Source organism: Syngnathus scovelli, chromosome 1, assembly GCF_024217435.2.
Source record: "Syngnathus scovelli strain Florida chromosome 1, RoL_Ssco_1.2, whole genome shotgun sequence".
Classification (NCBI taxonomy): Eukaryota; Metazoa; Chordata; class Actinopteri; order Syngnathiformes; family Syngnathidae; genus Syngnathus; species Syngnathus scovelli.
Window position 1 is genome coordinate 26,650,290 of NC_090847.1, and position 27,923 is coordinate 26,678,212.

Here is a 27,923-nt window from a genome sequence, read left to right on the forward strand (position 1 = left end):
CTTGTAATAGGCTACAATCTAAAACATACTGAAACGCTCTCATTTAAAGACCAACAGTACGAGGCCTTTCCGAATGAATTCTTTATTTACAAAAGTTGAAAATATTACAGGCTCCTGAAAACAGAAAGATTGCATAGAAAAATTCACAAATTAGTGTTAGGTGGTTTGAAATGTTCATTCAGCTGGCCATCCACAACGTGAAGGGGATTAGGATGACAGGCAGGGTGGTCCCGGAGGACACGCCCCAGCAAGCCAGGGAGAGGAGGCCCAGCAGACCAGCCGCAAATGCGTTCCGCTGGTCTCGGATCTGAGACTTCAACCACTGGCAGAACTGAAAAAGAACAAAACAACAAAAGAGTTGTGAATTATCATCTTGTATTCGACCGTCTAACTTTCTGAATTAAAAACACAATGACAGCAAAAACGTAAGTAGCCAAATAACTAAATACCCAATGGAAACACAAAAATTCTGTAAAACATTTTTATCTGGCAATCTTTTATCAAAAGATAAGTCTTTTTATCCTTTTAAAAAGTCAGCCTCTTCTTGTTTTAACATATAAACGTGCTTGAAGCAGTGATTTTCAAAGTAGTGGCACATGGGCTCTCTCTAGTGGTATGCAAAGAATCATCCATATTATTTCTTTTTTAACCAGCAGTGTTTTGGTTGAGTTCCCTTGTAATTAACTTAAAGATAACACCGTTTTCAAGCAGTTATTCAGGTACAATTTTATGATACTTTTAATTGCTAAGTAGCTGATTTTGTTTTCGTAGCTACAGTGTATACAAAATATCTCTAAACACGCTATACACGATGTATACACAACCTACAAAATGTATATTTATATAAAGATGTACATATGTAATTGTTACAGTATTCAAAAATCCAAGTACTTTTAGATAGTGCTTGGTGTAGAAGATTCAAAAATCACAGTTTTAAGCAAAATAACTACCTTGAGAGAACTTTTCTGACATGTCAACAATCAAATACTATAACAGACATGGCAAAACTATAAACGCCCGGTGCCGCTTTTAACGGAGACATTTCTTACCTGTTCCGTCTGCAGGCTGCGCGCAGCTCCGTAGCGGCACCACGTGACGAAATGCTCGCAGTTGTTCCACAGCAGGCTGTAGGGGACGCTGCCGAGCAGACTTTCGGCCCGCCGCGCCGCGTCCTCCGCGTCGGGAGGAACGCGGCAGGCGCGCTCCATGGCGTGCGTGTTGAGCCTCACGCTTGCGCCATACGCGAAGTCCTCCACGGAATCCACGCGCACGCTCGCTCGCTTGGCTAGCACGCCGAGGAGCAGGCGCATGTTGGTCACCTTGTGGCGGAGGTGGCGCACATCCGACGTGACGGCGGGGAGGATGTCCGGGATGAGGTGCGCCACGCGGCCGTCGCCCAGGTAGATACCGAAGTGCGTGAAAAGCGTGCGCGGCACCTCCAACAAGTCGCCGCGCCTATAGGCGCGTCCACGCTCAAGGGGCGGAGGTGGTGGGTGCGCGCACGTCACCAAGAAGACCACTTTGTCCAGAAAAAAGGCGAGCGCGTCCAGCATGACGTAAAGGATTAGAAGAGCACTTTGTCCGGCAAGAAGGTGAGCGCGGCCACCATGACGCCACGCGCCTGATGCTCCGAATGGGCCCGGGCACATTGGCACCAGGGGCGGGGCCAGATGGGCGTGACAAGCGACCCACTTTTTGGGGTGTGAATAATTCTGATTTTAGCACAAAAAATTGGGAAGTGGCGCTGCTAGACCACCACGCATCCAACAGGGGGCGGTAAAGAGACTAGTTATAAGTATGGTTATTTACTATGTGGAACTTAATGCAAAGCAGCAGTACTTCATACCACCTGGATGGTTTAACAGACACACAAGGACACACACAATCCAGCCAGCCAATAGAAGCACAGGACGCAAACGTGAAAGGAAGTAAGGGGGGGGGGGGGGGGGTCATACAGCACACTTAAAGAAAGAGCACTTTGTTTTCTTTCTCCAGCAACTTTCCAGGCACACACACAAAAAGCATGAAGGAAAATAAAGTGAGTGTTTAGCAGTGAGGCTGACATCACTGCTTCCAGACCACCAAATGGCTTCTCGCTTTTGCGCTCTCTCACTCACACACACATACATAAGCGCGCACACACACACATCATTAAGCCCCCACCCCCTGGGTGTGTTGACGGGACAACAATCCACATGTTGACTGACAAACAGCATGTGAGAGAGAGAGAGAGAGAGAGAGAGAGAGAGAGAGAGAGAGAGAGAGAGAGAGAGAGAGAGAGAGAGAGAGAGAGAGAGAGAGAGAGAGAGAGAGAGAGAGAGAGAGAGAGAGAAACGCTGGCCAGATGTGCGAGTAGCGAGCCAACTTGTCACCAGACTTCGCAAGAAGCCGAAAAACAACATCAGAGAGGTTAAAGGTCGTAAAAGGCAGTCTCCCAGACACACGGGCCGGACTTGTCGACACCTTTTAATTCCTGCCAATGAACGAAGGCACTTTCAATGAAAGCTTGGCTACGTCGCAATTGTTCTGCAATGGTTTTCCCAAAGAGTGAAGGCGCCAAACTGGCAGCGGTCGTGATGACGACCGAAGGCCTGTTTGCAATTAAGGAAGAAGTGACATTCCGCAGAGCGAGGTGAGAGGTCGCCACTCCAATGAAGTCCGGTAAGGTCATGTGATCGAAGCTGACAGTCAAGTCCTCTGCAGCTAAAACCATGTGTGCACATGTGTGTGTGTGTGTGTTAACCGAGCATGGTCGTGAGGTCAGGAAGTCCACGGAGTTTCAAGTCCAGCAACATCTGAGCCAAGGCTTTTCCCTGCAGGAGGTCCACACACACAAACCCATGTTGATTGACAGCCACCCCATGTGGGCATGTGTGTGAATGTGTGCGTGCGTGAGGGTCTTACCTGGGGGTCACTGCGCAGGGACGCCACCCCTCCCCCACCGAGTGAATTCTTCAGGACAAAATTGAGTCCATTGATCCCTGGTAGAGTGTACCTACACACACACACAAAAGCACTTGTAACCACGACAACACAAATGCGTGTGCACGTTTCCACCACTTTAACGAGACTTCAACACGTACTAATGAAGTGCCTGCGGCGGCCATGTTGCATTTCATTGCGTCTTTTACGGCTAATCGCTAACACATGCTTATAGCAAACGGGTAACCAGTGTTGGAAACACTTCTTTAAAAAAAAAAAAAAAAAGTCTTAATCTTTCAGTGTGCTAGCCTAAAGCTAACACTATTCTTTATCATCTGCAAAGAACTACTCATATCAGTGCTGTACTGATGAGCTGAGAGTTGTGACTATATCTATCTGTATTATACTACCATCTAGTGGCCAAGAGGAGCACAATGGCCATTCAACAGATACAGCGAAACAAAAAACAATGAATGCATTTTGTTTCATCTAATTACAAGTCTTAAACCAGTACCTGTACTTCTACTCAAGTACAGAGTTTTGGCTGCATGTCGTCCCATTTTGGCGTTGCTGTGAAGACGAACAGTGGAGTCTTTCAGCGCCAAGATTCCATGTGGTGGTGGTGGCGGCGAAAGACATTTGGGACCAATTAGGAACAGAACACGAACAGCCTGAAGCAGTCATCTGCTTAGTCATGACGAGTCACAGCGGTTCGCAAAAAGTATTGCGGTTGTTCCACGTGGCCCGCTCGCAAGGCACTCACCGTGTCACGGCGCCGTGCAGGCCCGGCGGGAAGAGGTGGGCCAGGTATTCCTCCACCACAGAGGCAGTCAGGTGTTTCTTCAGGTAGGGGTAGAGGCGGGCGTCGCGGGCGATCACTCCTGCGTCAGAAGCTAACGGTTAGCTTAGCGTGAAGAAGTGCGAGCGGTTAGCGAGGCTCACCGATGTTGGCAGAGTCTCCTTTGTCGCCGCTTCTAGCGTAGGCCATGTCCTCCAGCCGGTAGCAGTGCGGCCCGCTAGGAAGCGCTACAACATCAACGGGCAATATATCACAATGGGAGCCCGAACGCTGCGCCCTCTAGTGATACAAAAAGATCACTGAAATAAACTGGGCAACAACAAACTTTCCTTTTTAATCCAGTACAGTGCATTTGTTAAGTCCAAATCAGGTCTATTTGACTTTTGAAACCGGTTTTGTTTTCAAACATTTATTTAGATTAATGTAATCATTATTCAAGAACAGTTTATTTGGTAAAATGAAGGGCCCTGCAGATTCAAACTGGTTTAAACTGCTCAGATTTTTTTTTTATTTCACTTAATTATAGTTTTCGTACAGCTCACTTGTATTTGGAAAAAAAGCATCGTTTTTTTCATTTAATTTTTTTTGCGCAATATATTTAATAAAATTAACTGTTCTTTCCTGAATTTAAGGTGTTCAAATGATCCATAATGTTACTTCATATTGCTTTATATTAATCTTGATCATGACATCCTCGGAGAGTTACATATTTATGAGTTGGTACTGGGTGTAAGCCGTTCCCAGCTCACCTGCGTCAGGTGCTTCCTCTGCACAGTCGAGAGGGGCTTCCGGCTCCGGCGTGTCAGGCTCCGCCTCCGAGAGGGACTCCACCCACTGTCCATCTACGTAGATGTCGAGCTGGAGTTGCGACTTGGGGTGGAGGAAGAAAAGCGGCTTCAGGACCGGCGACCTTGAAATATGACGACATTGAGGTGAATGACTGTCCGACAAAAATGTATTTGACAAAAGTGGCCATCGTACTCACACTCGGGGACGCCCGCCCACAATGCCGCACAGTCCAGGAGCTGTGAGCAAAGGGACAAACGTCACAGGACACACGGGCAAACGCGTGCGACTAAAAGGAACAGACATTACTCGCCACCTTCAAATGTTTGTCACGACAAAAGTGCTGGGAAAGTAACACAAGTACAGATACTGAATGACGACAGCGTGAGAGTGACAATCGTACCCATGCCGGTCCCGGCAGCGGCAATCTCTCTGGAGAAGAGCTCCAGTGCCTTCTTGTCTTTGTGGTGGACAGCCAACCAGAGGACTGCCTCCCTGGCATCCTGCAAAGCCAGTGCGTTAGCCTCGTTGGCATCCTGAGGTCAAAGGTGAAAGGTCTCACCTTGTTGGAGCCGTTGGCGCCGTACGTGTCCTCTGCTCCCAAAACCTGGATGTTGACGGCTGAGAAGTCCTCCAGACGCAAATGCTCAAATATGCGCTTTACCCTACGCAAACGTCAAGTTTGGAATACGCATCTCTCAGGTGAAATTTAAGAATGAACCTAAGATGTACTATAACCTTCACAGATGACGTTAATTTGAGCCAAAATCTGAATATCCCCTCATTTTGTGAGCAGTGAACATTCCGGATGTTTCTATGACGACGAACAAACCTTTTGACGATGCTCTCTGCGGTCTTGCGGGCTTTTTCCGTTGCTCTCGGCCCGCCGAGCGGACACACGGCGGTCGCACGAAAGCCGTCCATGTACGTGGCGCACACCTGCGGACGGAGCGGGAAATGTTGAGGTCTACGATGTAGCCACGCCCCTTGGGCTAATTTCGTTATAGCTCACCTTGTAGTTAGGTGACGGAGCAAAGCCTTTGGCGCCGCTCACTTTGACGGCGCCGCCGTCGATACCTGCGCGCACACAAAACACATCGTTGCCATCACTGTCAATATTAAGATTCAACATCAAAATAGTACGCATACCGGGGACTTCCTGTATGAGCACACGGCTGAAGTCGCAGACGACGTCAGGCAACACGTATCGCCGCGGGTCGCCAATCTCGTACACCAGCTGTTCGGCCACCGTGCCAAACGCCACCAGCCCGCCCGTCTTTGGTGGTTTGGAGAGAACGAAGGAGCCGTCAGCGGAACATTCCACCACTGGGAAGCCGATGTTGTCCCTGCCAGAGGTCATCGGAGTTCACCAGGGCTTAGCAGGGATCTCGGCGGGTGGCGAGGTTCTCACCAGTCAGGGACGCGATGCCAGTCGGTGAAGATCCCGCCAGTGCTCTGGGCGCCGCACTCGATCAGGTGGCCTGCCAGACTGAACCACATCACAAGGAGTCAGTAAGTCAAAGAGCCGGCGAATCAGAGTCAGTTTCCTCACCTTCCGGCGGCCAGCAGATCCAAGTCGCTTTTTCCCCATCTGAACTGCGAAGGAGCAGATTATCAAGTGAAGGCATGTTTTTAGGGCAACCACATATTTTAAAAACCCAAAAGTTGAAAACGTACGGAGTGCATGAGAGGGCCGAGAGCGAGGGCGCTGTCCACGCAACGGCCTGTTACCACGATGTCAGCGCCAAGGTCCAGGCAGCGGCGGATGGGCAGTGCCCTGTGCACACATCAAGACATTAGCATGCAGGTGAACGAGATGCGCACGTGAGCATTCACATACCCGAGGTAGGCGTTCATGCTGTGCAGCGTTTTTGGCAAAGCGTGGCTGCTGCCGTCGTCGGCCATCTTGACCTCTGCGAGGCGGCTTCTCTGTGGAGACACGGTTAAAAAGAAATCCAATGAATGAGTCACGTTGAGTCAAAACGTCAACAATAAAGTGAGCCACAAGTCACTGAGAATGTGAATAGTAATGAATTAACATGTCAATAAGTCAATCTTGGTGAGGTAACAATTCAATATGGCAACATGGCAGAAAGTCAATGAGTCAAAAAGGCTGTCAAAAGGAAACGAGCCAGTGTGTCAAACGTAACCGAGTTAGTCACAAGAGGTCAGTGAGTAGCAGTGTTCCTCACGTGGGCCATGAGGTCATCACCCGTCACCACTGCAACCTTGAGGTCCAGGCCGGCCTTCTTGACCACGTCCTGTATGGCCGCGGCACAAGCTAATGGGTTCACCCCACCCGCGTTACTGACCACACGCACACCTGTGAGGGGACAAAGTTGGTTGCTGTGGAGGTTGCTATGCAAAGAAGAGACTCACCTTTTCTGTGGATTTCGTGGATGGACGGCGCCAAGGCAGCATGGACAAAGTCTGGAGCGTAACCCAGATTCTACGAGACAATGCCATCAGTTGAATGTCCCACTCTCACATGCTATCATATGATACTTACAGGTGCTTTTGCCTTGGCTGCTGTTAGGAGCGACATAGTGATCTCACTCAGGTAATCAAACACCAAAAAGTCCAGTTTACCGCCATGGATCAGCTGAGGTACTGTGTACACGCACACAAAATAAAGATGAATATGTACTAAGTTTGTATTAGCACGGTAGGTGGGCTGTACCTGAGGTGGCCGTGTCCCCCCAGAACCCCGAGGCGCAGCCGATGCGGATTGGCCCCTTGTCACTACAGGTGTCCGTTAAGTGTCTGGTGTTCGCGAACGAGCCGACGCAGGAGCGCGCGACACACTTTGGTGCCCTTACACGACACAGCAAACACGCAAACATTCTCAAAAGGTGGAAGACGAAACAAAATAAGAGTATAAAACAATAAAATAAAGAAAAGTTTCTTAGTTCAAGGTGCTCTGGATTGTGGAGGAGGCACTTCTGGTCTGTCTTCTTTGTTGTTTTTTTTCTGATGTATCACGATGGCACCCCCTTGTGGTGGAATATAAAGGTGACTGTTTCGGTTTCTGACAAGCTAAAATTTTAAACCAACAAAAGAAACAAATCTCCGCTTTCACAAAACACTTCCGTAACGTAAAACGAAAAAAAAGATCGTTTGTGATTTTTATTTGTCTTTGTATTGTTTTTCCCCCCGTAGTTGACCGTAAAGAAAGAACAAAAGGCATGCATTTTATGGAACAACTTGTTAGTCCACTAGATGGCGACAAAGTGAATCATTCGAGTTTTTAAAATATATTATTCATTCCAATTGACCGACGACTTTTAGCGGCATGCTCAACTTTCTAGAATCTAGATTTTTTCCTTTGGGGCAAGCTATCATGTGACTCCCAGGACGGCTACTGACTGGCCGGCAAGCCAGCGACAGCAACTAGTTGCTCTGCTTTGCTCGCACTGCCACATAATGATGCTGACTGGCACGTTGTTCCTATGCCAGGGGCATTGCCACCTGTACTTTGCGGAGGGGTCCAGTCATCTTTCATTGTGAAAGCACCACGATGCAGACGTGGGTTGGGGTTGGCGCTATGTCGGTTCCGACTGCGTAGAGAGCTAAAGAGCATGGCGCAGCCTGCTACTGTGCAGCCGTGTTTGATCTTGAGATGCACACCGCTGTGGTGGATCTTCAACGTTCCTTTGCACAGGAAATAAATTAAAATGTGACATCACATGAGCATCACATGAGCACACCAGGTCGCACCTACCTTTGTCATAGAAACTTTTCCCACACAGGCCGCACAAGACTCGTCCTTTATGAGGCCATTGTAAAGATCTGAGGGTAGAGGTGGCCAGATGCGGGGGGGAAGGATTCCACCTGGCCCCACCCACCTGATCCTGGGAGAACAAAAGTAGGTGTATGTCATGATGTCATCACCAGGTCAGGAGATCCCAAGTTTGTCGTCACCTTGGCGGGGAAAGGATTTATGTGATTGGCAGTAGCCATTCCATGGATGAATTGCCATGTCTTGGCAAAGCAGAGTAATTGTTGGAGGAGTAGCAGCTCCTCCTCAGGGCTCCGGCACCTTCCCAATTGAATGTTGTCAGAAACATCGGCAACGAGAAGCAACTGGGATGGCTTTTGACCCTGCGACTGGAGGATGTGACAAACCTGCAGGTGACAGGAAGTGAGCATCAACACTCGCCGGTTTGAAGCGCCATGCACCTGATGTGTCTCCAGGGTTTTACATCGTACCTCATGCTTCATCTGCCGATTGGTGGAGAAGATGACTTCTTCAGACATGGTCTCTCAACAGCAGCACCTTCCTTCGAGTCCTCGTCGTCTTCTCGCCTATCTGCATGCCGCTTGGCTGTTTTATTCTTTTTCTTGACTATTTGACTCCGCCCACCAGCCTCCAATTGGATAACGGTGAAAAAAGCTCGAGGAATGCCTGCAGCTGAACCTTCACGAAGTTCAAGTAGGTGAGAGATGACATGACAAAAAGGCACTCGGGATCGTGGACGTGACAAAAGGACCTCCAGGAAAGTTGACATGACAAGAAGGCGCTCATGAGAGGTTCTGGATGGCAGCTCCAAGTAGGGCAAGTTATTTTTTTCTTGTTGCTGCGACAACTTGTTTGTCGCCTGAGGGTGAAACCGACAAGGAAGCCGATTAGCGTCGTCTTGCTGTCAAAATGACTCTGGGGACTCGAGAGGATTACAGTTCTGAGCCGCCGTGTTTAGAGGCAATGAGATGATACTTCAATGATTCCGTTTTATTTCTTTGTCAGGGGGATTAAGACTTTGATCCTTGTGCTTCGCCCATCAGGAGGAAAAGGCGTCCTGTTATGTGCGGAATTTGACTTCAATCTGGTGGGACAAACTCGGACTGTGACAGAAAGTGAATGAAAACACTGGTGTCAGCGCTTATGCTACTTTTCCGCTACTTTTTTTTTTTTTAACTTAGTCTAACACAGAGAAACATATGCGTTTTCGTATGTGATATTCCTTTGAGACAAATGTCAAGCATGAATAATGGGATATAAAAAGTGCTGTCACTATGGAAACCAGCGACGCGTTGTCCTTGGAAGTTCATTCAACCTCAATTTGTGATGGTGACTGACAAAAAAGGATAAGAAGCTTCCATTTAGGAAAAGTCAGCCCATTTTTTTTCCCAAACATTTTTGCTCAGTCTCTCTGTAGCCCAGAATTGGGCACCTCTGACCTTAAAGACTTTCACTTCCTGGGTTTGGCAGTTCGTTTGATGCACCAGAATTTGGACAGTTGGACATCTCCTTGCAGTGCCGCGCCGCTGCCTTCTGATAACCGATCGCGTGATCCTGGCGTCTGCCGGCCGAGGCATGTCGCAGTCGCCCTTCCAGTCGCCGCCTCTCTTTGTCCACTCGTGACAGGTGCTTGGCCAGAATCCTCAACGAGCGCTCCTTTCTTCTCAGGCGCCGTCGAGCCTTTGCCAGCGCCTGTGTGAGAACAAAGAAGTGTAAGCTCGCGATGCACAGACACCTTGACAATAGTTAAATGCACCGATACTACACATCGATACCATTTCACCACAATCGTTTTGTGCCTTACGAGATCACGTATTTGCGCACGTGTACCTCCGCCATGCGGTTAAGCGCACGGTGGGCTTGGTCCCGCTCGGTAGTGTGTGCGTTGACTCGTAGCTGTAGAGCGTCGCGCTGTGTCGATTGCTCAAGAAGCAGTGCGCGTGCTTCCTGTTCGCCAATGAGTGCTCGCCGTAGGTCCGCGCACACGCTGTGGAAGTGTTTTGCTGGAACCTGTTAACACACACACACACGTCATATGACTACAAGTGTGTGAGTTTGTGTGTTCTCACCGTCCTGCAGTTGTCCTCCCTGCTGCACTCTGTCCTCCTCAGATGGGCCACCTGCAGTCTCAGGCTCCGCCTCTCCACCTCAGCCGAGTGCAGCCGTTGGCTGAGGAGGAGAAAGTGCTGCTGGAGGCGGGACACCAGCATCTAACAGGAAGACAGAGGTGAAGGTCAGATGAAGGTGAGATTCGGGGTTTATTTATTTGACGAGACCTTCAAATCACTGGGGGGCAGAGTCTGTGGGATCATCTCACGCAGGATGTCAGGGGCAGATTCCGATTGGCTCGCAATCTGATCCAGGAGGCGAGCCAATCCAGACCGTGCTGCTGACCTCACTTTTGTTGGAGAGGAGGCGGGAGGAGGCAGGTCGACCATGCAGGCCAAGATGGTGGAGGATAGACGTTTGGAGCGAAGCCAGCGGGCGCACAATGCATCGCGATCTTCACCAACATCCTCTTCCGTCAGAGCTGCCGTAGCGACGCACACCACGGGACCCGCCCCAACCATCTCCAGCCGAAACAACTCCATGCTCCTCCTTCCGACGGCGCGCCACCACCTCAGCGCTGACACCACGCACACGTACTTCTTCCATCGCCTTTTGGCCAGTGTCCCCTCCATTGTTTTCTCCCCTCCGTCTCCGCTCAGAGCGCCGGCCAGCCGCCGCAGCTCCTCCTCCAGCTCCTCCCTCGCTGCCAAGCGCGAGGCTAGAAGACGGTTTTGCTCAGCGAGGCTTCTCAGGCGGCGCTGGGTGTGCGCCGTCATACCGGCGAGGAGCGCGCATGCAGACAAGAAGGAGGATGATTTTCTGCGGCTCTGCGAGAGGAGGTCCTGGAGGTGGCAATCGACAGAGTGGGTGTGGTTGACCCTCCCTAATGAAACATCAAGTGATGGACAACAAGATGTGATGCCAGTTACCCGCAGCTGATTGACAGTGCGCGCGTGTCGGCCGATCCAGGCTTCCGCCCGCTTCTTCCCGCTCTCCTGAGCACGAACTTGCATAAGCTTGTGACGCCGCTGCAGCTGGTTCAAGCATCCGCTCTTCTCCTCGCACGCCGCCTGCCAATGCGCCACCTACGGGTGAGGAGGGCAAAACGTCAGGTGGGGGCATGAGCTAACTTCAGTGATGACATTTTGACAGTCTAACCTTATTGTTGGCTTCCTGGAGGTCAGAGGTCAGCTGCTCCACCAGCTCGTTGATGAGGTCACACAAGTCTGACCGGCTGAAAGTGCCCAGCATGCTTTGCGGCTCTGCCAGCACGCGGCCCGCAAGTAGGCGCTGATAGACGCAGTGCAGGAAGGATAGATGGGCCTAACACACACATACATGTACACACACACACACACATACACACAAGCACACACAGCTTTTTTTTACAGAGCAGTTCAAGTCAACAAAGTCAACAAACTTACCTTTGACTGTTTCTGGAGTTCCACGGACCAAACACGGCTCTCCTCCTGCAGGTGGGTCGCTCGCTCCCGCAGCGTGAGTGACAGCTGGCGAGCCTCCTGCGGGATGCGGACATTTGTCAATCAAAGTGTCCTACCCGTTAGCCAAACAAATGAAGTTTTGCTTACTTGAAGAAGTTGCTTCTGATGCGCAGCCACGCCTTTGAGGGTCCGCTTCTCCTCGTCCAGTCTCTCGCAGGCCAACAGCAGATCCTGGACCTGCCAAGATGCACAACACTTTCTTGGTCAAGCCTCTCTTAGTTACAAACAGATCCTGGACCTGCCAAGAAATCCACCTGTTGCTCAGCTACTTCCTGTCTGCTGAGCGTCAAACTGAGCAGCTGCATCACGTCGGCAGGACTTCGATTCCCATCATCCTTTGAACCTGCAAACATGAGTTGACAGCAGGTGGGCGTGGCTTCTTAAAGCGATCACGTCATTGCCGTACCTTTACGTGTGTGCTGTTGGAGAACCTCCATGATGTCTTCCAGGAGTTTCCCATAATGCACCTCTCTCTTCAGTAGCTGAACACAGTCAAAGCAATTGTGCCCATATTTGACAAGGAAATACACATAAATATGAGTTTAATTTAGACACAAGTAGTGCTTTGTTGCTTCATATACTCACTGATTTTAGCTATTTGTGTGTGTGCGTTTGTGTGTCTGAGACCTGTTCCAGATGCAGGTGTGTTTTGCTGTGTTGCTTTTTCTCCTCCTCCAGCTTCGCAGCCAGGTCAACGATGTTCTTTTTCTCTGTCTCCAAGGCAACGCTCAGATCGCACTTGTACTTCTGGTACTCTGTCTGGAGGCTACACACAGGCACAAATATGTCAACAAGTAATCAAGATATTCGCGTGTGTGTGTGTGTGTGTGTGCACACTCACTGCTGCAGAGTTTGCTCAATGCGTTGGCTGCGCTCTTTCTCATCCTGGTAAGCTCTCTCCAAATCTTGACGCTCTCTTCTTAATAGCTCCAGATTGCACTGCGCCTCCTGCTGGGCACGCTGATGCATTGCAAGCATCGCCTTCAAACAAGTGTATTGGGAATGACTATTTTATATGGCTGTACGGAGTTGACTAGTCGGTTAGTGAATGATTCTAAAGATTTTGTTTCATGTGTCTCACCTGTGTGACCTCACACTTCTGCTTGAACTCAAGGTGAGCCGCTCGTTCGGCTGCCATGCTGGCCTCCAGAGATTTGTGATCCTGTTGACAAAGAGACAAGGAAATTATTCTCAACTCCTCTCTGTCTGTGTAACTTCCTCTTCTGCTAACCTTCTCTTGCTCCTTCTGCAGCGCCATCATGCTCCTCTGCACTTCCTCCAGAGTCTCCTTTTGATTCTGGACACAAACACCATATTTAAGCTTTCATGGATTCCGTGTGTGTACACGTGTGTGTGAGACCTGCCTGCAGGAGTTGGTGCAGTCGTTCGCTCTCTGAAGTCAAGCTGTCAATTAGCGCGTCACGCTCGGCCACTTCCTGCTGCAAAGCGAGCCGTTCCTCCTGCCGGGCCTGTTGAGTCATGTCCAGAACCTTCTGCAGTGATGCAGCTTCCTCTGACACACAAACATTTACATATTTATAGCGGGTTCTGAGAAAAATAATGTCACCTAAAAAAACACTAATTATCCAGTATTTTTATGTATTATTATAGTAAAATCAGTATTGGTATTTTTTTTGTCATCAAAAAAACGTGCCCCAAAATCTTGTTGTTTTTTTGGGGGGAGGCTGGAGTGGACAGACAGGCAGACAGATAGAACCTAGAAATGATTTCCATACCTTTGAGTGCTTCGTTTTTGTCGCACGCTCGCTGGGCATCTCTGCGGCTCACGGTCAAGTGGTACTGCAGCTCTGCCTTCTGAGCTTCCCCGTGCTCCACAGAGGCCCGGAGGCGGGTGCGTTCCGCCTCCAACGTACACAGCTGCAACATACACACACAGATGACACCATCTGCTACATGATGGTTAGCGGCGTATGTGGTCTGACCTGCTGGTTGTGTGTGGACATCATCTCCAGCTTTTCCTTTTCCAACTGATGGAGCCTCCTCCTTCCTGTCAGGTCGCTGTCACAAGATGCTTTGACTTTGTCCTTCCCTTGCTCACCCGCTTTCATTCGTGGCTTCCAGGAGGCATCCAGCTCGGTGCAGCTGAGAAGAAAACCCAACAAATAGTGAGACATGACCACATGATTAAAGTGCATTTGGCCCCTTGGTCACCTGCCAGCATTTTGCATCATTGCCGCGTTCTCCACCGCCTGGCCGGATGCTCTCCTTTGCTCCTTTGGCTTGTCCTGCATTATGGCTCCTCAAATGGTAGCGTCACCATCCTGAAAAAGCGTTGCAAATGATGTTCAGGGGAGCAACAAGTGTGTAACGCCCTGAGTGAGGATGGTGTTTGGTTGCCTAGGTAGCAGGGCAACCGTTTATACCAATGGGCGTCACACACTATTGTATATTTGGGTGATAGGTGAAGCGATTTGTCCGACATTTTGATTTCTGACCCAAACACCATACCAACTCGACATTTGCTTTTTAGTACGAAAGACACAACAGAGCTTTTTCCTACACTGCAAACAGTTAGTCTTCTCACGAATATCATCAAGCAAAATGCACCGAATGCTTGAAAAGACCGTACAGACCAATTTAAAGTTGTTACATGTTACAGGCGTGTTCTTACAAGCTATCGATTATCGAATGTCAACCTGATTCATGAGCGCTATTGCCGAATGTCAACATGATTCATGAGAGGAATTAACAGCGCTTATTTTAAGCACTAAAAATATATTTTAAAATAAAAATAATTCGTGTTGGATTTGTGTAGATATCTGGTTCATTGTGAAACGTATAACACAAGCGTATTTTTTTATTACTCACTGCTGAAATCGAGCCGAAGTCGTTTGAATCAGACGCCATTTTTGTGTCGTTACGTCATTTCCGCAAATTGCCCCGATTGGTTTTCTCATACTTCCGCTAATTTTGTTGACACTTTACAGTACATTACTTTAAAAACAGATCATCAGTAAATAAATGTAACGTTAATCAAATAGGCTGAACCAGATGTAAATGAATTTAAATGATCTTTTACTCTGCACAGTTTCTTTCCACCTTTTTTTAGTGGTTTTTCACAGATTCCTCATAATATTCCTCATACACATTGTTATATGACTTATGCATTGTCAACAAAGTGTACACACACATACTCACACAATATCCAATTGTGCCATTTTTTTTTGAGTCAACAAAACAAGCACTTTCCATTCAATTTGACTGACAAATGCAACCATGAAAAAGCAGTCATACAAAACATGAAATAATGTCACATATGTACAAGCATCATCATCATCATCAATGTTATTATTATTAGAGGCAAAACGCTGAAGAGACGACGGCTAATGTGCAAAAACATCTCTCCACACGTCACTTACAACCTACAACCGGAGTCCATTTACAAGCAACACAACAGAACTGTGAACGTGGACTTGAGCACAGAGAACACTTTAAAGCACCGAGTTGGAAATAAAAATCTTCGACTCCATTTGCTTTTGTTTTGCATGAATTTTCCATGTGGCTATTCAGACATTTAGACAGCACTAATGTTCTTTTTTTTTTTGGGACAGTCACCCATTTTGGTGTCCTTCTTTTGATGGAACACAGATGCCATATTTCCTGTTCACACAATACAACGTATACACAGTGGCATGACAAACCTGTTCTGTGCCATGGAAGCTATATTCTTACACATACATTGCCATTTTTAATGTATAGTGTTCCCCTTATTTGCTAATTCAACTTTTCTTTCTTTTAAACATATTTTCTGTTATTTGAAAACAAACTTATCCCAGTTTTATGTAGTCAGGCCACAACCCTGTCTAACAAAATAAAATAGTGCTTTGCCACCATCTTATGGCAACGACAAATCTTTTTTTTGGAGGCGGGGTGTCAATTGCAGATTAGCAGGGGAACACTGTAGTTCTTGAGCTTTCACACTAAGGGGCCCTGTTGCCAAGAGGAAAGCGCAAAGGAATGTGACAGGTCGCCCGGATTGCATAAAGCGCAACGTTTGTGCGTTTGCAGAATGGAGGAGGGGCAAAGCTTAAGCCGGGGTGCCCAATGACCGCCACTGCCATCTAGGAAGGGGGCTTGGTATAACCGAAAAGGCCGACAGGAAGATATTTGACGTGAGTCGGCCACTGGGCGGCTAGCTGGAAGAACTTGACGTCGTTCCACTCGACTCCGTCGATGGACACTGAAGGGCAACGGAGGAAAAGTTCAGCGTGCCAAATAGTGGAGATGTGAGTTCATCTTCATTCTTGACTACACCTGACGCAAATGACTTGTTGCGGTTACCTTTTAGGATGGTCTGCTGCTGCTTGGCCGAGCAGATGAGGCGACTGATGCCTTCGATCACTTGACTTTTGGAATCCACCTCCTTCTCTTTGGGCTTTTTTCCCAGGAAGATGGTGGCCACTAGGTACAAAAGACACACCATGTGAGCAGAACGTTCCCCAAGATGATAAGAGTGTTTAGAATTCCCTCACACCTTTTTTGTTTTTCTCCTTGGTGACCACCGTCATGGCCATGGTGCTGAATTGAACGCCGTGAGGTTCGCCTCCCCCGCCGGCGCCACCGCCGGGCAGCCTGCTGACTTGCAGCGAGCGGAAGGCGCTCTTCAGCGTGTTCTTGCACGCCGTGTCCCGCCGCTCACCTTCCCGCCTCTTGTCAGCCAGCGAAGCCAGCCAGTAGTCAACCTGCAGGCCGATGGCGTCCACGCCATGTGACATGCCGGGACTCCTAAGGGCGAGCGTCTGCCTTTTAGGATGCTAGCAGAGCAGCAGGCGTCTTAGGGGAAGATTCTTACCCCTGCACGGCGACGCTTCCCATTGACGGGGACGAAGGGGGAGTGGCTGCCTCCTTGATCATCCCTGCGGGGGAACCGTGGGAGGGAGGAGACGAGGAGGGGACGGCCAAGCTCACGGCTACCCCTTCATCTGCATCGCCTTGACAACCATAAAAAAGAATCAAGGGAGACTATGATGTCATCAAGAAGAGCGGGTGGCTGTATTTATTTTTATTTTATTTTACTCACCGGCCTGCAAGGGTCCAGACTCGATCACGCCCACCTTGACCACGCCAATGAAGGGAATAAACTTCTGGTAGGATTCTTCCTCTCGCCTGCAGAAAAACATCAGCCATGACTGCGTGCACAGGAAATGGCGAGCACGTGGCCGGCGGGCGCGTTACTCACGTCCTGTGTTTGCAGGTCAACATGGCCTCGGCGATGGGAAGCTGGTGCGTCAGCGTGGCGCCGCTGATGAACTGAGCTATCCTTCCCGCCACGTCCAGTTGGTCTGGAAGTCATAAAAGCTTCAAATTTAAAGCAAGTCCAAAGTTACAGTGTTCAAAATCAAGCAAGTCAAGGTCAATTCTTAAATCCTTCTCAGTCACAACATATATTTGCATTGTAAGACGCCACATTGATGACATCACCAGTGGGGCTTTACCTGTGGGAGGAGGTTCGGTACGGCTGAAGACGTCTCGCCAAGCGCCGTCCAGGAAGGACGAGCTGTAGCGGTTGTCCAAGGTGCCCAGATGCTTGGCGACGGGATGGGAGCCTGAGGAGGGAACGTTATGATGTCACAAGATGCTGTGGGCGGGGCTTATTGAGCAGCTCACCCAGAGGAACCACCAGGAAGCGCATGTGGTTGAGCCAGTCCGACGTCTTGTTGGCCAACTGCGTCACGAAGAATTGCAAGATGGCCGCCAGGTAATTCTGGCTGCCCACCGCCACCACTTTGACCGCCCGTGGCATTGAGGCGTTACAGTTGCAGCTGCATAGACAAACACAAACAAGCTCCCATCAATCATAACTGAGGTGTGGGATCCGCCACATGTACTCACAACTTTTGGATGCGCGTGAGAATGGCGGAGAGGACGGCCTGGATCTCCGCCGGCGAGCACGTGCACACTACCGGCTGCTTGTGCATCTGCAGCTGCTCCAGCACGTACTGAGACACACAGGAAATAGGTGCGCACATACAGTCAGGTAACAAAGTGGGCGAGACACCTCCATGAGCTGGCGGGCGAGCCAGGCCCACCTGCCCCTGCCAGTCTCCGCCGTTGACCAGGATGAGGCTCTCCGGGAGGGCGGAGTCAGCCAACAGGATGTGGTTGAGCTGGTCGTACATGGCCTTCCTCAATACCTACGGGTGAGCGCTCGATTTAAAGGGGCCCGACAAGCGAGGTGGGATCGGGCGGCCATGTTTACCGGCGTGCCGTGGCCCATCTCGGGAGACCTCTCCGAGTCGGAGCTGTTGGCGCGCTCGCTCGGCGCTTTGGATTTGATGGGGGTGGTGCTGCTGCGCTTCTGCCGTGAAGGGGTGTGGCCTCCGTCCAACCTGCATATCGTTTCATAAAGATTGTCAACGATAGGCGCCAGCGTACTTTCAGGAAGCAGAATGTGATTGGATTACAAATTCAACAGATGCCAACCACCCTGCTTACCATAAAATTGATAATCGATTTTGCTATTCCTCAACTGTAGTGCATTTTTAATAGTGAGGTTTAAAAGTATTTTTTTTATTACAAATAAAATAACGACAAGCTTTTTTACTTATCATAGGTCTTTTTATTTTAAAAAAGATAACATAAAAAAAGCAACTTGTTTTTTTATATGAATATAAAAAAGTCTTTCTAAACTTCACTTAAAATAAATATATTTTTAAGGCAATCGGTTTTTGTCTGACATAACTGTTAAGATTGTCAGTGCACATTTACAACATTTCAGAATATCGTTTATAAATAAAATAATGAAATGTGGGGACCACATACAGTCTGTGATTTTCTCTTTAAGCTTGAATGTGCTGCCATCAACGTTTGTTTTTTTGTAATAGCGGTTTAATTTTTGAAACTACTGTCAACAGCAGAGTGCAACGTACCTTAATATTTTCTTTAGCTGACACAAACTCAAAAATATTGACTGGATGTCCACCTTGAAAACACCACTGCCTCTCCTTCCTCCATTTTTATTTTTCACGTGGTCGAAACGTGCCATGGCACATACGTGACGTCACTCTCCCCGAGGAGAATGCAAATTGTCAAGTCCAAGAATACTTCACTTCGAGCTGTAAACACGGTAGTTCGCCTTTCTTTCTTCTATGTGCGATCTCAGGGCGATAAGGTCTATTAGGGGTTGGGCGGTGCAACGACGTTGGCGGCTTTCTGGTTACCGTGGTGACGGCGCCGGTTGACTTTCGTTTTTGCCCGTCTTCATGGGTGTACGGGGTTTTTCCGGCACGGACACTGTGATGCAGGGCGCGGCGTCAGCGAGCAGCTCCAGATCTGCACCTTCCTGTATACACACAAACACACACACACACAAAGACACACACAAAACACCAAAGCTTAAGCGCGCTGTATTTTGGGCCATGCAACCTCTAGGGGGACCCCAAGAGCTAAAAAGCCCACATAAAAAAAACATAATTATGACGCAAACATGATAAACACACGCAAACTCTCAGTAGGAAGTTTGTACCAGCGCCTCGCTCTCTGACAGTGCCTCATCTAGAATGCGGCTGCGGGAGGTTTTCATCTTGTCCGCAGAAGGCGGCTCCCCCTGTTGGCAGAACAGTGCTCGTCAAGTGACGCACACACACGCTCAAAAAGAACCCCTAAAGACCCCCATCCTAACGTACTGGGCTCAGAGTGTCCCGGCCCAAACTGCCTTTGCTGTTAAGACTTCCGATCTCCGTCTGGGAGCTGGACTGAGACATGCCCTCGAAGAAGGGCCTGCACACAAAGAGAGTTTAGTGCTTCTCCCTTGTGGCTGTGGGTCCACCATTTGCGTTTCAAAGTTATTTTGCAACATTATTTTTAAAAATAATGCACCTTAAGTGCATGTGTGCATGCATCCCAAGTCTAGAATGTAAAAAATCAACATACTCATCGACAACAAAATATTACGTTCCTATTAAATAAGTAGTAGTCTTGTGTCTGTCTACATGACTACTGTATAGTGCGCCCCTAGTGGCCAAAGCGGGCACAAGAGGAGTAGCATGAATTGAATGATGAATTCATGCACAAAATGTTCGACTTTTCACATTCTATGTAAATCTTACTGCGCTATGTTTTTATGAATTGCAGAATTATAGGATAATATTTTCTGTACCATATAAAAATGTGTGTGTTTTTTTATGTGGGGGGTTATCACTGCAGTCCAAAAGGGGGAGCTGTTACCTGAGTTTTGGTTTGGGTGTGCTCATGATGCTGTCGGTCTCCTCCATGTCGGGGCCGCTGTCGCTTGGGTTGTACATTTCTAGGCTATCGTAGAGCTCGTCCAGGTCCTCCTCCACTTCCTGGATCTGTTCCCTGGACACGTGCTCCAGACCGAAGCCCACCTGGAGGCGGCAGCGAGGGGACACGGGTGAGCCGCAGACCACAACCGATCCCTCACCCGGCATCCAGACGTACCTCGTCAGTGACTTTAAACCTCTTCAGCAAGGCCACAAATTTTTGCTTGATATTTGGCTGCTGCAAGCCAAAATGAAGATGATAATGACTAAGATGAAAAAGGATCAAGATGACCAGTTGATGTGCGTCGCACACAAGAGCTCACCCTGGTGATGGCGGCGTTTGACGTCAGCTTCCGTCTGGGCTTTTTCTTCCTCACTTCCTCATCTTCATCGTACAGGTACTTAAAGGGGCGGGAAGGGAATTACGGTTGTGGCTAAACTGGGCTAACAGGGACGTGCTTCCAAAATCAAGACAAGGGCCCGCCTACTTGTCCGTGGATGGGATCGTCGCTCCCCTCCTGCTCAGATGAGTAGCTCTCCTCTTCCTCCTCAGAGTAGTTGTCGATGTCCGGAGATCGGTCTGGACAGAAAAAGATGCATTTTAAATAACATCGTATTATGCATCAATATGGAGGCCTTACCCGACATCTTGGCCTTGGGTCCCTCGTGGTCGATGGGTTGGCTGGACAGCGAGTAGACGCGCATCTCAGCCACGGGCAGCGAGGCGTCCTTCAGCTGGCTATGCAAGCCAAGAACCTGGGCACCCTCGCTCGGGTGTTGCATCACCTGTGAGAGGAGACACGGCGACCCGCTTTTCACTCACTCCTAAATAAGCGGCGGGGATGGCGACGTACCTCGGCCATGTTGATGAGGCCCAGGGCGAGCGTCTTGTAGCCCAGGATGGTCCGGTTCTTGTAGCGCTTACGGCGCTGCAGCATGATCTGCAGCTTGTTGGCGTCCCTCTTCAGGAAGTGAGGGTACTGCACACACAACAAGAGTGAAACTGGCTAACGTGTTGGAAATCGCAGAACTCGTACATATCAACAAACAGCGAAGGACAGTTGAGGGTTTTCTTTTAAGGGACTCGTGTGAGCGAGGGTGATGTTCACCTGCAGAGAGAAGGTGAGCTGAAGGTCGGTCTCCGTCAGGCCCGACGACGACAGAACAATCTCGTTGGAGCGAAGGATCCGTTTGGAACCCTGAACACAACGCAAATAGAAAGCTCACAGTGATGTCGTGACAACCTAGCTCAAGTCCCCTATCCTAGACTCGGCAGAAAATCCACGTGACCTGCAAGCGCTCACCTGCAGTTTGACTGCCACGACCACCGAGGTGAGGTCTTTGTCCAGCTCCTTGAGCAAGACCAGCTTCTTCAGGGTCAAGCTGAAGAGCCTGACACAGCACACGTGATCATATCATGTTACAAAACAGTCATTCGGGAAAGCGTGGTGCAAAACGTACACAAACAAAGCTAGCAAAGTCAGAACAGAAAGAAAATCAATCTCTTAAAAGTGACCCCGCTCGTGTAAGAACAGTTTTTATGATGTCTGAGTTTTTAGCAGCCACCTTCCAATTTTGTACACTTTACAGTATTGACAATGTTGCTTTGTTGTTCCATGAACATGACACATCACAAGACCATCTTGAGGTCAGAGGCCATTCAGGCCAATGAGAGCTTCTAGATTGCTTTCAGCAGGCGACCAATCACGCAACCTTATTGCAACATCACTTCCTGGAAGAACATGACGAGTGTCTGAGGTAAACAGGAAGTGCCTGGGGGTGTTGCGACAACAACACAAGCAAGAGGACAATGCTCTTCACAACAACAAAAAAACAACCAAAAAAGAACGAAGACAGCCATTTTTGACGCCTCGGCTTGAAGGGCTGCGTTGCCATGGCAACAGGCTGCAACCAGCAATTATCACGACCCACTCAATATGCGTGCATTGCATACACGCCAAGATGAAATTAGTGGTTGCCATATGATGTCATTGATAAGTATACAATACATGTTCTCGTCAGAACAAAGCAGCAGGTGATATCCAAAGTCACGTGACGCACACAAAAGGAGGTGGCTGGTAAACAAAAGGTGACCCCCACAACCACCATCGCCACCGACAGCCTCGATGAGCTCACCCCACTTCCCCTTCTCGTACCTGGGCACGCAGCTGGGCGAAGAACGGTCCACTTCCCAGGTGGCGAACAAGTTCATGTGAACTGGCCGGTTGGATGAGATGCTGACCGGCTTGGAGGGCTGCGGAAGCCCCCCTAAGCCTCGCTCCATGCTGGCGCTTGCAGGAGGCTCGCAAGCCGTCCTCTGCGCTTCCTCCTCCCCGTTACTTTCCGCAATCGACGGAGGCGGAGTGTGCGCGCGCTAATGGCCGCCAGCACGTCGACGAGCACGTCGCTGAGCACGCAGGAAGCGGAAATCGAGAGCGCGCGCAGCAGCGCGGCGTACGTGCGCGCTACCGGGATCGACGTGCCTTCTCAGTAAAGCAGAAAAACGCGTTTTGAAATCTTATTTCAACGTTTAATTTGCGTACGAATACAAAACAACACGTAATTGGGCAGTTTGCTGCATTTTGCAAGTATAAAAAAAACTGTCGAAAGTTTTTTATTCATATTTTGTAAAGCTTGCTTCTTCCTGTCATGCGGAGGGCGTGGTCACCCACAAGGAATTTGAATTACATTCGTCAGAGGTGATTAGAAGGAGACGATTAGAGGAGGTTAACAGATAATCCGAGCAGGGTCACCTTTCATTCGTGTCAGGTGACGCCAAGTCTATTAAGTGTACACTTGTTAGCAGGCAGGCAGCCAGAAATGTAGAAGAAACCTCAATGTGTGTGTGTGTGTGTCTGTAAACCACACAAAGTGGCCCCAGATTGAATACTCTTAATTAAAAAAAAAATTAAAAAACAGCAATGGCTGGTTGGGATTTATTTACAAAAAAAGAGGAAACACATGAGGGTTCTCACATTATATGAAAAAAACAAAAACATGAAATAAAATGTCTTCTCGTTGTCTAGAACTTGAACTCTTTGTATTTCTTGGCACCGCCTCGTGTGTCCTGTGGTTGAGCCTTCCTCTTCTTTTGCTGGAGGTCACAAAGACATTGTGAAGCATGACATCATTATAATTAAAATCAAGGCTACAAGAGGGTTCCATATATAAATGTATATGGTATTGGTGATTTTTTGTAAAATTATAATATTTTTATCTTGCATGCCCCCCCTAAAAAAAATTACAATAAATCGTCGCCCTCAAGTTGTTGCGTACCTTCTGTTTGGCTGCGTGCTCGGCCACCATGTCGCTGAAGTCCTCCTTCTCCACCTGGGCCTGCTGCTCCCGCACATGTTCCTCGTACTTCTGAGTCATAGCCATGGGATCCAGCTCCAACTCGTCGGGCGCCAGCGCCACCTCCACGCCGTGAGTATCACCTATGCCGGCCTTGCGCCCTGCCATGGCCTGGTGGGCACAAATGTGCACGTCAAAACCTCCGGATGGAAAAATAAACACGTCGAAAGTACGCGCGTGTGCTTGCTAGCTCACCGCTGACATGTCGTAGATGTGAGTGGAGGCCATCATGGCGGCGCCCACCGGGCCCGTTCGTCTCTCCGGGAGGACGGTGAACAACTGCGGCGTTTCATTGCTGCGAGGAGAGGAATACGCTTAATGAAGAGAGAGCGAGCAAGCGACTGGGACACCTAACGGGGATGTCTCTCACCCGTCCATCGCCTCCTCGATCTTCTTCTTTCTCAGCTCGATGAGTTCAGGAGTCTCCATGCCGGCGGGGACGGACGAGAAGCCTCCTGGCGTGATCAGCCCGCTGAGAGGGGGGGGGATAATTTATTTATTCCCAATCCCCGAATGACATCTTTGTTACTGTGAGACTTTTCTAACGGGTCCACTCTCTACCTGTCCGCTGGTGTGAAGAATCCTGTCTCGTCCGGTTTCTCCTCATCGCTCTCTTCCTCCTCCTCCTCTTCCTCAGAAGACTCCTCATCAGAAGGCTCTAGCTCGCCCCACGGCGTGCGGTCCACTTCTTCCTCCTCCGCTTTGGCCTGCCCGCATCAGCCAGCACATATGAGCGCATGTATCTCAGGAGAGTCTTTGTGGTGGAGGTGGCACTGACTCACCTGGAAATCAGCCGAGTTGGTCCCAAACACATCGCCGTAAAGCGGCTTGCCCATCTCGTCCACGGGGGGCTTCCCCCAGCCGCCGGCGTGGTAACCAAAGGTGCAGTTCTGAAGAAAAGGAAAAGCAGATAGACGTCAGGTATCTGCACTTTGCTAAATGCTAAATGCTACTTGTTACCTCTGGGATGGGTGAGTTGAGTCCTGGGATTTTCAGGTTTGGGTATGATGGAGGGGGGCCATACCTCTGCATGGCAATCAACCAGGGGGGAGGAACCTTGTGGGAGTTCTGTGAACGGAGACAAACACACCCCCAATGACCGGTGCTCAACAATGCCACAGTGAGCCCACAAGGGCCGAAACTTACAGGGCCGACCGGCATTCCCAGCGCGATGCGTAGCTCCTCGGAAAGGTCGCCCGGCTTCTTCTCCTTCAGGCGGGTTTCAAACTCTTTACCCTGTACATAGCGACGTCAGTCAGTGACGTTGACGGGACAGCTCGGGACGGCCGATGTCATTACCTCGTAGTAAAGGTCTCCGTGGATGGTCAGCTTGGGTTTGATCTGCCACTTGAAGAAGGCGTCGTGAAGTTTTTGATAGTCGATGTCAATCTTTCCCATCTTGGGACGGACTTTCTCTCTCATTTTGGTCTTCATGGTTTTGGCGTCCTCCTGCAAGACACAAGATAAAACAATTTATTATTAACTCTGCTAATGTTCAATTGGCAGAAGAAAGGAAAAAGGGAAATACAGATTTGTCATTTCAGAAAATAGTTCACAGGACTGGGACCGCAAAAACAAATGTTGATATCAGATTCAAGCCGACAACTGAATAATGAAAAATCACTTTTTTGATATTCCAGTTCAAGAGCGCAAACATCCAAATTCATAAAGCCAGCAATGATGGTCTGGCCTAACCCACCTTCTCCTGCAGAGCCTCCCTCATCTCCTGGATACCAGTCCTCCTGATAAATTCTGGGAGCAGGAAGGGTGGCTTCTCAATCCCCCTCTTGCCTTGAAGGTACTTGCGCTTGAAGCACCAGTGGCGAGGAACCGGCACGGTGTTCCGGGTGGCCTTCAAGTGCACCAGCAGCTTGGGCTCCTGCGCCGTCACGTCGTGCATCTCCACCACATCCGGACGGGCTACCAGCTGAGGGGCGGAGGTCGATGTCACCGACTGGCTCAAGGCGAGGACGCATGGTGACGTGACTTACCTGCTTGAGCTCGGCCACGGTGAGGCGATTCATCCTCCTCAACTTCTTCTTGGACAACTTGGGCACATCGTGGCGGACATCCTGTTAGGTTTGGGACACAAGAAAAATATCTTGGATTGTCTGAATAGACATACCGCGGAAGAGTAATTCCAAATACAGCCGTTCATCAAAACAAGGACAACTGTCCAACCTCGTCACTGTCGTCGCTGTCTTTCCTCTCCAACTCGAAGGCTTTCTTCCTCATAAAGCCAATTTCCTGCTTTTCCGCTTTTTCTGGTTCTTTCTCCTTCTCTTTCTTCAGATCGTCAGTGACCTGTAAATCAAATGATGTTGCTCATTACTGCATTGGACTAGAGTCTGACCACTAGATGACTACAACATAGTTTCCTCACAGGAAAATTGTTTGTTCATACTAAACCTTTTTTTTTCCCCCGTGCTACACGCGACACACAGATGGACTCACCTTGAAGGCGTCAAAGATTCGCTTGAAGATGATGTAACCGGAGTCGTATATGTCCGGCTCCTCTGTGACATATTCGATCTCCACTTCCGGCTCGTCTTCCTTGTCGCTGCCGTCGTCCTTTCCCTCACCCTTCTCCTTCTTTTCCTGAGCCCGCTTGTTCTTGCTCTTCTTCTTGCGGTTCCTGCGCCGGCGGTTCTTCTAAAAGGGAAGAGCTCTGGTTACAGCTCAGCCTAGCAAAAGAGACTCAAGTCCTAAAAGTAAGAAGACTCACATCCTTTTTGGACATACGACTGTCGTCGTCTCCCGCCTCCAGCGCTCCTAGCGCAGAGTTGCTGCCACCCAGGTGCCCATCGTCTTCCGCTGCTTCTGCAGGCGGAAAACACGGGACAGTTGTCAGCGTGAATGCTGGCAAAGAAAGAGGTCTTTCTGTTGACGAGGAGCTACAGGATATCAACCTGCAGGGTCAATGTGCTGCTCCTGTCGGATCTCCTTCAGCTGCAGGATCTTCTCCAAGGCCTGGGGGATCTTGGGCCCTCCAATAATGATGTCATCACCCTGCCAGGCCTCGAATGAAACATCACACATCAAATTGTTGTGCAACATAATGCTCCTCTCTTTCTTATGATTAGGATGCTCACCTCCCTGTTGTCCTCCCCTGGGGGCGGCGGTGGCAATCTATGTCGCTGGGCCAGCATGGCAATGCCTGGCGGCAGCGCCCCATGAGCATCTAAAGGAACTGAAGGACACACAACCGAGGAATGAGGAAACGAAGGATATCCTCCGTGAAGAAGTTTACAGACATACTTTGGACTGCAGTGACCGGATGGTGGCGTTCCTGCTCCAACAGCATGGCGGCCTGAGGAGTTTCAAACAAGTTACATGATGTCCACGTTGGCACTTCCATCATAGGTTTGCGTCTCCTACTCTTACCCTGTTTTGCTGCTCCAGGAGGTCCTGGTCATCCATGACACGAGAATCGTGCTCGTCGTGCATCATCATTGCCCTATGCTGAGCCATATGGAGATGGTCATCATGTGACAGGCCAGGAGGCGGCAGGCTGGAGCCCTCCATGCCCATGTGCATGCCAGCGGGCATCATGCCCATCGCTGGGTGCATCATTCCCCCCATTCCAGGAGGCATCTGGTGTGTAGGTCACAAAAGTGAGCAAGCAAGGCACGGATTGGGTGGGTGACACAAACATTCAGTGATAAGGTGAAAAGTGTACCTGAGACACCATTCCATTGTCATCATGAACTTTTCCAAACAGGATACCAGTCTACAGAGTGAAAGATCATTCCAGAAAAATAAATAAAGACATACATACAATAAGCTAGCAGCCGACAGAAACTTCTTTAACTTTACCTGGATCATGTAATTTTTACATCTATCCATCAACTCTTCTCTTGGACCTACACAGCAAAAACAGAAAAGGTTTATGTTTCCGCAACGACAAATAGCTCACCATGCTAAAAATAAACAAATGCACGTTGAGGTGAATAAAATTAGTAGATTAGTAAACATATATGTATGTTTAGTCTAAGTGTGCATACGTACAAACGATCGTTAATGAGTACAGAGGGCTAATTTAGGTAAACGGTGTTAGCAGTCACCATTAGCATAGCAACATTCAGCTAATCACAAGCGTCGATATCGAACTGTCTTCAGCCTTTTCTTACCCATCACGGGCATGCCCAATTCGGCCAGCTTGACCTGGAGCTCCCGGTGTGTCCATGAATTCAAACCCGCGATAGCAATCCCCAGGTCGTTCTGGTGAGCATCAGATCCCGGTGGCTGGTCGGAGGCCATGTTGAACTTTCGATGGATGCAACAATGGCGGCGCGTGTTAGAGGGAAAAGCTTCGATGCGACGCAATGCATGGTGGGAATGTAGAGGCGCACTGACATCTGGGAAATGTAGTCATAGACCAGCAACGGGCGTGCCTTTTGACTTGGATGCATGTTATTCTAATATATTTGTGTGGACAATGCATGTTATTTCTTTACAATTTGAACTGTTTTTTTTTTGCAATGTATTTGAAATATATTTGGTCTAATTTTAGCCTTTGTTATACACAT

General features: G+C 49.1%; 5 protein-coding genes across 7 annotated transcripts; all 5 read right to left on the minus strand.

Annotated features, from left to right (window-relative positions):
• Positions 1–66: 66 nt before the first annotated feature.
• Positions 67–2,273, minus strand: LOC125993669 (lecithin retinol acyltransferase). Its single transcript, XM_049762472.2, has 2 exons — positions 1,050–2,273; positions 67–331 (listed from the first exon to the last, which is right to left on the minus strand). Exons 1-2 carry the CDS (start codon positions 1,647–1,649, stop codon positions 179–181), a joined length of 753 nt encoding a protein of 250 aa, XP_049618429.1. The 5' UTR covers positions 1,650–2,273; the 3' UTR covers positions 67–178.
• Positions 2,274–2,448: 175 nt separating this feature from the next.
• On the minus strand, positions 2,449–9,063 carry lratb.1 (lecithin retinol acyltransferase b, tandem duplicate 1). 3 transcript variants are annotated; one of them, XR_007490353.2, is made up of 23 exons: positions 8,717–9,063; positions 8,429–8,632; positions 8,229–8,358; positions 7,188–8,158; positions 7,017–7,117; positions 6,887–6,956; positions 6,700–6,830; positions 6,348–6,436; positions 6,185–6,284; positions 6,060–6,103; positions 5,919–5,996; positions 5,657–5,853; positions 5,520–5,584; positions 5,340–5,446; positions 5,070–5,172; positions 4,911–5,010; positions 4,707–4,746; positions 4,471–4,631; positions 3,865–3,948; positions 3,686–3,803; positions 3,437–3,514; positions 2,905–2,995; positions 2,772–2,813 (listed from the first exon to the last, which is right to left on the minus strand). XR_007490353.2 is itself a non-coding variant. In XM_049762406.2 (22 exons), the coding sequence occupies exons 4-22, from the start codon at positions 7,348–7,350 to the stop codon at positions 2,739–2,741; spliced, it is 1,917 nt and encodes a 638-aa protein (XP_049618363.1). In that variant the 5' UTR covers positions 7,351–8,158; positions 8,229–8,358; positions 8,429–8,632; positions 8,717–9,063; the 3' UTR covers positions 2,449–2,738. The 3 variants fall into 3 exon arrangements, 2 of the variants coding, with proteins under 2 accessions (XP_049618363.1, XP_049618372.1); XM_049762406.2 differs by lacking the exon at positions 3,437–3,514 and having other exon boundaries at positions 2,449–2,813; XM_049762415.2 differs by lacking the exons at positions 2,772–2,813; positions 2,905–2,995; positions 3,437–3,514; positions 3,686–3,803 and having other exon boundaries at positions 3,864–4,000.
• Positions 9,064–9,221: 158 nt separating this feature from the next.
• On the minus strand, positions 9,222–14,693 carry ccdc171 (coiled-coil domain containing 171). The gene is given in 19 exon segments (XM_049762478.1): positions 9,222–9,938; positions 10,077–10,256; positions 10,316–10,456; positions 10,523–11,137; positions 11,225–11,380; positions 11,454–11,618; positions 11,720–11,815; positions 11,885–11,974; positions 12,052–12,140; positions 12,204–12,279; positions 12,425–12,563; positions 12,639–12,778; positions 12,879–12,995; positions 13,029–13,094; positions 13,162–13,310; positions 13,534–13,675; positions 13,741–13,851; positions 13,939–14,079; positions 14,627–14,693. Coding segments are annotated over 18 exon segments (2,835 nt in total). The 5' UTR covers positions 14,050–14,079; positions 14,627–14,693; the 3' UTR covers positions 9,222–9,686.
• A 153-nt stretch (positions 14,694–14,846) lies between these two features.
• Positions 14,847–22,457, minus strand: LOC125993634 (phosphofurin acidic cluster sorting protein 1). Its single transcript, XM_049762363.2, has 23 exons — positions 22,197–22,457; positions 21,345–21,432; positions 21,150–21,239; positions 20,895–21,020; positions 20,682–20,826; positions 20,529–20,620; positions 20,364–20,441; positions 20,219–20,278; positions 19,985–20,145; positions 19,444–19,537; positions 19,284–19,364; positions 18,979–19,100; positions 18,018–18,147; positions 17,848–17,952; positions 17,651–17,757; positions 17,426–17,580; positions 17,254–17,364; positions 16,998–17,100; positions 16,839–16,924; positions 16,611–16,749; positions 16,293–16,543; positions 16,100–16,219; positions 14,847–15,998 (listed from the first exon to the last, which is right to left on the minus strand). Exons 1-23 carry the CDS (start codon positions 22,322–22,324, stop codon positions 15,880–15,882), a joined length of 2,691 nt encoding a protein of 896 aa, XP_049618320.1. The 5' UTR covers positions 22,325–22,457; the 3' UTR covers positions 14,847–15,879.
• A 505-nt stretch (positions 22,458–22,962) lies between these two features.
• sf3b2 (splicing factor 3b, subunit 2) lies at positions 22,963–27,710 on the minus strand. Its single transcript, XM_049762379.2, has 21 exons — positions 27,525–27,710; positions 27,211–27,257; positions 27,074–27,124; positions 26,779–26,988; positions 26,653–26,704; positions 26,487–26,584; positions 26,304–26,412; positions 26,120–26,214; positions 25,849–26,046; positions 25,576–25,698; positions 25,386–25,466; positions 25,094–25,321; positions 24,694–24,843; positions 24,541–24,630; positions 24,355–24,462; positions 24,177–24,284; positions 23,956–24,101; positions 23,765–23,866; positions 23,590–23,689; positions 23,317–23,505; positions 22,963–23,134 (listed from the first exon to the last, which is right to left on the minus strand). The coding sequence occupies exons 1-21, from the start codon at positions 27,652–27,654 to the stop codon at positions 23,063–23,065; spliced, it is 2,487 nt and encodes an 828-aa protein (XP_049618336.1). The 5' UTR covers positions 27,655–27,710; the 3' UTR covers positions 22,963–23,062.
• Between the last annotated feature and the right edge of the window lie 213 nt (positions 27,711–27,923).

Coding starts and splice junctions, on each gene's coding strand:
- LOC125993669 (XM_049762472.2), bottom strand. CDS start 1,649: ATGTGCCCGGGCCCATTCGGAGCATCAGGCGCGTGGCGTCATGGTGGC. Junction 332..1,049: donor GCAGCCTGCAGACGGAACAG/GTAAGAAATGTC, acceptor GTTCTTTTTCAG/TTCTGCCAGTGGTTGAAGTC.
- lratb.1 (XM_049762406.2), bottom strand. CDS start 7,350: ATGTTTGCGTGTTTGCTGTGTCGTGTAAGGGCACCAAAGTGTGTCGCG. Junction 7,118..7,187: donor GGGGGACACGGCCACCTCAG/GTACAGCCCACC, acceptor GCGTGTACACAG/TACCTCAGCTGATCCATGGC. Junction 5,447..5,519: donor CTCCGTCACCTAACTACAAG/GTGAGCTATAAC, acceptor CTCCGTCCGCAG/GTGTGCGCCACGTACATGGA.
- LOC125993634 (XM_049762363.2), bottom strand. CDS start 22,324: ATGGAGCGAGGCTTAGGGGGGCTTCCGCAGCCCTCCAAGCCGGTCAGC. Junction 18,148..18,978: donor CAACCGGCGCCGTCACCACG/GTAACCAGAAAG, acceptor AACGATATGCAG/GTTGGACGGAGGCCACACCC. Junction 16,925..16,997: donor TTGACCTGCAAACACAGGAC/GTGAGTAACGCG, acceptor GTTTTTCTGCAG/GCGAGAGGAAGAATCCTACC.
- sf3b2 (XM_049762379.2), bottom strand. CDS start 27,654: ATGGCCTCCGACCAGCCACCGGGATCTGATGCTCACCAGAACGACCTG. Junction 26,413..26,486: donor CAGGGGAGGACAACAGGGAG/GTGAGCATCCTA, acceptor GTTTCATTCGAG/GCCTGGCAGGGTGATGACAT. Junction 24,285..24,354: donor TCAACTCACCCATCCCAGAG/GTAACAAGTAGC, acceptor CCTTTTCTTCAG/AACTGCACCTTTGGTTACCA.